The sequence below is a fragment of the Panonychus citri genome, unplaced genomic scaffold (genome assembly GCF_014898815.1).
Source record: "Panonychus citri isolate SS breed McGregor unplaced genomic scaffold, ASM1489881v1 Contig00011, whole genome shotgun sequence".
NCBI lineage: Eukaryota > Metazoa > Arthropoda > Arachnida > Trombidiformes > Tetranychidae > Panonychus > Panonychus citri.
This window is the reverse complement of record NW_026515416.1, coordinates 834,950-842,198: the sequence shown is the minus strand read 5'-3', so window position 1 is coordinate 842,198 and position 7,249 is coordinate 834,950. Positions and strand designations below refer to the sequence as shown.

General features: G+C 31.6%; 3 protein-coding genes across 3 annotated transcripts; 2 read left to right on the top strand and 1 right to left on the bottom strand.

The window, feature by feature from the left end:
- Window positions 1-51: 51 nt before the first annotated feature.
- Window positions 52-1,135, top strand: LOC128389803 (uncharacterized). The gene is made up of 2 exons (XM_053349435.1): window positions 52-488; window positions 611-1,135. Exons 1-2 carry the CDS (start codon window positions 245-247, stop codon window positions 676-678), a joined length of 312 nt encoding a protein of 103 aa, XP_053205410.1. The 5' UTR covers window positions 52-244; the 3' UTR covers window positions 679-1,135.
- A 1,120-nt stretch (window positions 1,136-2,255) lies between these two features.
- On the bottom strand, window positions 2,256-3,805 carry LOC128389793 (ribonuclease Oy-like). Its single transcript, XM_053349425.1, has 2 exons — window positions 3,029-3,805; window positions 2,256-2,920 (listed from the first exon to the last, which is right to left on the bottom strand). Exons 1-2 carry the CDS (start codon window positions 3,416-3,418, stop codon window positions 2,510-2,512), a joined length of 801 nt encoding a protein of 266 aa, XP_053205400.1. The 5' UTR covers window positions 3,419-3,805; the 3' UTR covers window positions 2,256-2,509.
- A 900-nt stretch (window positions 3,806-4,705) lies between these two features.
- On the top strand, window positions 4,706-6,837 carry LOC128390457 (cytosol aminopeptidase-like). The gene is made up of 3 exons (XM_053350175.1): window positions 4,706-4,874; window positions 4,961-5,091; window positions 5,182-6,837. The coding sequence occupies exons 2-3, from the start codon at window positions 4,961-4,963 to the stop codon at window positions 6,527-6,529; spliced, it is 1,479 nt and encodes a 492-aa protein (XP_053206150.1). The 5' UTR covers window positions 4,706-4,874; the 3' UTR covers window positions 6,530-6,837.
- Window positions 6,838-7,249: the final 412 nt, after the last annotated feature.

The window sequence follows — 7,249 nt, the reverse complement described above, 5'->3', positions numbered from 1 at the left end:
TGGTGACGTTCTAGAAGAAAGAAAAGAAAAGAATCAAAAACTGTTCCATTTATAAAAAGAATATCAGTTCACTTGTAGATTTCATATTCTTTGTGTGTTTACCTAATTGTTACTTGTTCTACTTTCTAATTGTTTCAATTTTTCTTCTAAATTGTTTAATTCTACCTGATCAGACTTTCTAATTAGTTTAATTAACAGTGTATTCCATCTTATTGTCCAGTAAACAATTGACCAGAAAAAGAAAATGGCTTCGCTAAAATCATTCGTCTTCTTGTTCACCTTAATCTCTGTCATGTTTGTCTTCACCCAAGCGAAAGTTTTACCTCGATTCAATAGACAGATCGGAATTCTGCCCGGAATCGGTGGTGGTTACGGAATGGGAACCGGAATGGGCTACGGAATGGGCGGTGGTATGGGTGGAGGCATGGGTGGTGGAATGGGCGGCGGAATGGGCTACGGAATGGGTGGCGGCGGAGGATTAGGCGGCGGTGAGTAAAAAGTTTCCCCAAAACCATTGAAAACATTTTGAATCTAAATCTAAATCTAATTTTCCAAATTGTTTCGCTAATTGTTATTGATTAACTCATCTTCTAATTGATTTAAATCACAGGCATGGGCGGTGGTATGGGCGGTGGTACTGGATATGGAATGGGCAATGGCTATGGTTATGGACGTTAAGTCCAATTTTCCGCTCCCAATGGATTTGTTGATCACAATTGTCATTAAATTTTCACAATCATCAACATCCAATCACAGTGACAATTAGTTAATTTTTAATATTTGACTCTTGGTATTCATACAATTAACCAAAGGTTTATACACTTTTCTAAGGACAATATTTAACTCTCTTCTAATTGTTTACTAATCAACACTTCTAATAATAAGCCAAGAACTATCAATAACCATATCAATTGTGTAAATCAAACAATTTGTTAATTGTGTCAACTTTTAATGAAACAACTGTAAAGACTTCATCTGTATACTTATCATATACCATTGACTTTTAATTGTAAAACTAAATGATTGTAAATTGTTTTAATTTCAATCAATACGTTTACACGTCGGTGTATTTTCAATATCAATCAAATTGACAAAATTAATCAATGAAAGGAATAAAATTTAATTGAAAAAACAATACATACAATTTACAATTGAATCAGTTGATTGTTGTTGATCATTTTCCTTAATCATCCCAAGTGTTTACCAATAACGTGTTTAATTGCTTGATGTTTGAATAACAATGGATCATGAATTACTGCTTGATAGGTTTTAAAAATTCTGATAGACAAACAATCAGTTAATTAGGTAAATTTTTAGGTAATTTAGTCAACAATTAACTTACGGAATCGGTACTGGTAATGGTAATGGCAATGGGATCATTAATCGTTTATTTTTAACAGCAATTAACAGAGCAGTTCCAATTTTCTTGGCCAATTTAATCTTATCCCGATGGGACAATTTAAAATGGTGTAAATTATAATCACAATTAACACAATTAAACCAAACATTTAACACAAACCAAAGTATCATGAGTTTTATACACAGTTTCATTGCGATTGGTTGATGATTAAAGTAATTAGTTGATGATGATTTGATTTCCATGGTTAGATTTTAATTTTATGTGAAAATTGATTGTGTTGATGGTGACAATTAACTCTCACTGATTGTTGCGATTGAAATCGTTTGAAAGTTGGTACATTTTATAAACTCAAATTTACCATTTCGGACAATTGACCAGCCCAATTAATGACAATCTTGAATAACTTGTTTAATTTGTCAACCTAAAAATAATTTAATTGTGTGATTATATTGTTACCAATTTATTTGATTTCTGTGTGTATCATATTTTATATCAAGTTGATCATTAATTGTAAATTGATTGTTTACCAAACGAAAAAGTTTATTAATATCGGTCAGTTATTATTAATATCATTGATTGTTTGTTTTTGATTGTTAACAATTTGACTCTAATTTTGTGTCAGTTGATTGGTAATATTTGATGATTAACAAATCAAACGGATACAAATGATTAACTTTTTACATTTGGACACAATTTAAATGCAGTTGACAATAATTGTAACAACAATTTAAAGTCATTTTGTCAATCAAAGTATTTCAATTATTGATTTTAGCTTCCCTTCAATAGGAAAGGGAGTTAATCAGTTGATTAAATTGATTCAGTTAATAATATTACATGTATATGAACAGTAGATTGGTCAAAATTGATTGTAAAATCAAAAAATTGTCATTGAAAGTTAAATTTGCAAAGTTGATTAAATGCTTATTAGAAGTTTACAATTAATATCATATAGAAATATTTCAATTGATTTGATTAAATTAAATTGTAAATCTATTTATGAATCGGATTAAAAATGCAAATAAATGAATTATCAATGATATCCGATTATCTTTGTCAATGATGATGATTATTTCCAACGAGATTAATTGATGGTGTTGGTAAAATTGATCAGATGGATTAAATTGTTAGTCTTAATTGTTGATTAATCGATTACTTTTGAGGTAGAATAACTTTTTTAGCTGAATAGCATCGATCAGCTGGACAGGATATTAACTCCATGGATGGTGATTTGAAACAGAGATAAATTGTATCAAGTAATTTGATTTTCGCACCTAATTTGGTACAATGAATTGAAATGGTTGAATTTGTTTTCGATTCAATTGCTTCATGAATCTCATCCAATGTATAAGCAAATTTCTGATCGATTGGTGTTGGTTTAATTTTGGCCTCATTAAGCCAAGATTGTATCGGGTATCGATGAAATAAGGCCAGAGTAGTATTAAAATAGTTCAAAAGTCCATTTTTCGAGCGGGATAAAGTTGAACAAGTTCCATGTTTGGACCACTCGTGATTCCATAAACTATCTTGATCTTTGGTCGGTATTTGATTAGGCCAATCAACCTGAAGAGAAAGAGAGAGAGAGAGAGAGAGAGAGAGAGAGAGAGAGAGAGAGTAATAAGAATCAGTGAATATGGATCAAGATGATTAACAATCTAACTGATAACTTACAGATAATTGAGGTAGAATTGTTTTCAATTCAGTTTCAAAGAAAGTCGGTTTGGAGCAACAATCTTCAGGCCCTTCGGATCCATTTGACCAACTAGGCCAAAGTCCGTGAATTTCCCAGTTTTCAGTTAAATTGATACACTTTCGGGTTGAACAGAAAGATGGAGTCCATCGAATAGCCAAAATATCATAATCGTATTTCGGTGATGAACATGTAACATCTGATTGGTATCCAATTAGAAGTCGATACATATAGAATAGAACTAAAATTCCAGCGATTAAAATAAAACACGAACCCATAAAACTCCGATTTTCCCTCCGTCGCAATGGAGGCCCAGAAATAAGGGGAACAGATTCATCGGGAGTCGAAGACGATAACATTTTGTTCAGCATTTGGAATATTAATCAGGTCACAAAAAAAAAGATGAAGATGAAGAAACAATCAACTGTGGAGTAGAATTTGAACCAAATTAACTGAAAGAACGGAGGACAATTTAACTCTAATTGTTGGTTGATCAAGTGAAAATCAAATGTATAAGATAAAAAAAAAAGGAAAACACTTAAGATATTTTCATCTCCAAGGAAATGTCATTGATACAATTTAATCGGTCGATTGTTTTATCAACTAAATTAGTCCCAATGTTCCGACTTAACAGATTATCGATTAGAATTAAATTGATAAAGAAAAATTTCTCTAAATTGTAATTAGAAACAAATATTAATCACTTTTTTCTGGAGAAATAAAAAAATGTTTGTTTACATTTTCATCCTCGATTTTGATACAATCCATCAGGTATCAATATCTATTTGTTACATGTTAACTGAATTAAGAATAAGATACTCAGGTAAAAAGTATCTTTTTCTTTTGTTGTAATTTGAGTTCTTTCATTGATTAATTATTATCTAATTGTAATGAGTATTATCTTGGCTTCGTAATTATGAAACAAAGTATCAATCACTATGAATTGATAAGTTTAATTTCTAGATGAACATTTGATTGTAATTAATTTCCAATCAACAAATTGATGGAGAAATTTTAACAAACTGATGATTAAATTTAATTTTATCTCTTAATTGTTGATGGATTTTTTTAATTCTCTAAAAACAAATGTAAATAAAAGTTTTCTCTCAACTTCTCAAAGTGATTAAATTGATTTTATTAATTTTTCTCATGATAAACTTAATAGATAAAAGAGATTAAGATGATAAAACAAATTCGATAGATTAAAAGTTCTAACTAACAAAAAGTCGAGGAAACTTTTTAAAATTAGAGAAATGGTTACAATTAACGATTCTCAATCAATTTAATCTAATCAAAATCAATATTTTATCGATTTAATTCTCAATAGATTCAATTGTTAACCATTAACAACAATTTCTTTTCATTCAAATTTCCATTCAATCGACTAATTTTGATTTGCGAATTTACGAATCCAAAATGTTCCAATCACGTAAACCATTCACGAATATGATAAAAACTCTTCTACAATTCCAATAACCATCAGTTAATTCCAATCAAAGAACTTTAATTAGAACAATCAAAAAGTTTCTAATCATTTGACGAAAAAATTTGTTCCAGAAAAAAAAGTAAACTAAGCGCAGACCGAAAAAGAAACAAACAAGCCGATAGATGGAGCGACTTGCAATTCTTTTTCTTGCTCATCGTAATTTTGATTGTTCATTGTTAATTGTTAGCAACTCCTCTTTCTTTGAATACCGGATTTAAATTATCATTAAAACGGCTTCAATTAATTATCTGACTTTTAAACAGATCAACAGGTTATTTAAAACGTTGTTGTTTAAAAGTGAATATAATTTAACTCGATCAAGTTCAACATTAACCTCAAAGGTAAGTGACTATTTGTTTCCATGTGGTTTCATTGTTTGGTTTTTATTTTGTTGATTAAATTTTAATTCTTTACAATTTAAATTTAGATGAAGGCATTGATTATTGGTTCCTATGAAGGATCTTGCTCAAATTCTGGCGACTTGCCAAAGTCTCTTGTGTTAACCAAAAATGCTCAATCTCTTGATTTTATCAGAGAGATTACCAAGCAAATTGAATTGTAAGTCTGTGAATTGATTGTTTTTGTAAATCATTTGTTCCTGTTTATTTGATCTTTTTTTTCTTTGGTGTTTTCTTTGTTTTCTTTTAGGGTTGGACCGGTGAAAAAAGGTAAAAGTCGTTTATTTAATGGCCTATCTCAGGAATATCCGGTTGTCTCTTTGGTGAATCTTGGTCCAGAAGATTCAGCTTTCAATCCGATTGAACATATTGACGAGAAGAAAGAAAATGTTAGACTTGCTGTTGCTGATGGAATTCGATCGATTCGAAGTTTAGACGCTGATGGAATTACTCATGTTGTCGTCGATGATTGTGATGATGCTCAATCAGCAGCCGAAGGTGTTTTCCTTACTGATTGGAGATTCGATGAACTCAAAGAGGTAAAATCCCGACGAAAGCCTCTTGCTTTTTCACTATTAAACCCTAACAGTGAAAAGGAATCCGCTTGGTTGAGAGGCCAATTATTGGCTAAAGGTCAAAATATGGCTCGTAGATACGCTGATATGCCAGCTAACTTGATGACACCAACCATTTTTGCCAATGAAGTGACTCAAGCAGCCAATGGAACCGGTATTAATGTTATTGTTCGTGATGAAAAATGGGCTCAAGAAATGAAAATGGGCTCATTTTTAAGTGTCGCTCAAGGTTCATCTCAACCACCAAAATTTATTGAATTTCATTACAACAATGCACCAGGTACCAAACCAGTTGTCTTTATCGGTAAAGGTATAACCTTTGACTCTGGCGGTGTCTCAATCAAACCCTCAGCTGACATGGATCAAATGAGAGCCGATATGACCGGTGCATCCATCGTTGCTTCAACCATCTCCACCTTAGCCGCTCTTAAAGCTAAAGTTAACATAATTGGGCTTACACCTTGCACCGAGAATATGGTTAATGGTAAAGCAACCAAACCGGGTGATGTTCACCGAGCCATGAACGGTAAAACAATTCAAATCGACAACACCGATGCTGAAGGTCGTCTTGTCCTTGCCGATGCTCTTGTATACGCTGAAACCTTCAACCCTCAAGCAGTGGTTGACATTGCAACTCTTACCGGTGCAATGAAGATCAGTTTTGGCGACGCTTGTTCCGGTGTTTGGTCAAGAAGCGATCAACTTTGGGATTTAATTTACAAGGAAAGTGTTAATTCTGGTGATAGGGTTTGGCGAATGCCCCTCTACAAATCTTATGTTAAACAAATGACCGATTGTCATCTTGCTGATATTAATAATCTGAACAAATCTCGAGTCGCTGGTTCCTGTACAGCCGCTGGTTTCCTTTCAGAATTTACTAATTCACCCAATTGGATGCACATCGATATCGCCGGTGTGATGTGGCAAGGAGCCGATAAGGGTTATTACTCCGCTGGAATGACAGCTCGACCCTTGCGAACCATTGTACCTTTCATTGAATCAATTTTCCAAAACAAACTTTGATGAAAAAAGAACAAAAAAATCAAACGAACAATTGAAACAATTACTTAATCAATGAATCAAATTTTCTAATCAAGAATTTAGATGAAGAGAAAACAATTTACTCTTCTTTTTCTTAACAATAATCTCTTTCTCATTCTCACTCAATAATTTGGTTAATTGGTTAATTAATCAATATAATATCTTGCTCTAGATTTATTACAATTGATCAAATTTTCCTTTTAATTACTAACTACTCTCTCTCTCTCTCTCTCTTTTTAATATGGAATAAAGTTGATCGTTGAAAAAACATACGATTCTTTTAATTGTAATTTGATTACTTGACATTTTATTCGGATTACCTAAAGTAATTATATCTAATTAGATTAACTACTGTTGATTGTTAGATTGTTTTCGGAAAGAAAATTAGCGGAATTAATGTTTTAACTTATCTAATCAACTTGTACTCAGAATCAGTTGACATTTAATTTTCAACAATCAATTAGGATAATCAACATGATTACATTTTCCATAGGGAGGTTATTTTATTTTCCCATAGATTAATTGTTTCAGTTAATTGGAGCTAGAACAGAACAAGAAAAAAAAATGTTTAAATCAACAATAATGGGAAAATCTGATAATATTAATCAATCAATTACTCCTTTGGTTGATTAATTTGATCATCTTGATTTCTGATCATGATTATAAATTTTCATCTCCAATTACATCATATGATTGTTATTG

Bases quoted from the DNA above. Each gene is read 5' to 3' on its own strand.
- LOC128389793 (XM_053349425.1), bottom strand. From the start codon at position 3,418: ATGCTGAACAAAATGTTATCGTCTTCGACTCCCGATGAATCTGTTCCC. The intron at 2,921-3,028 runs GTAAGTTATCAG...CTTTCTCTTCAG, and splicing joins CAATTCTACCTCAATTATCT to GTTGATTGGCCTAATCAAAT.
- LOC128390457 (XM_053350175.1), top strand. From the start codon at position 4,961: ATGAAGGCATTGATTATTGGTTCCTATGAAGGATCTTGCTCAAATTCT. The intron at 5,092-5,181 runs GTAAGTCTGTGA...GTTTTCTTTTAG, and splicing joins ATTACCAAGCAAATTGAATT to GGTTGGACCGGTGAAAAAAG.
- LOC128389803 (XM_053349435.1), top strand. From the start codon at position 245: ATGGCTTCGCTAAAATCATTCGTCTTCTTGTTCACCTTAATCTCTGTC. The intron at 489-610 runs GTGAGTAAAAAG...TTTAAATCACAG, and splicing joins CGGCGGAGGATTAGGCGGCG to GCATGGGCGGTGGTATGGGC.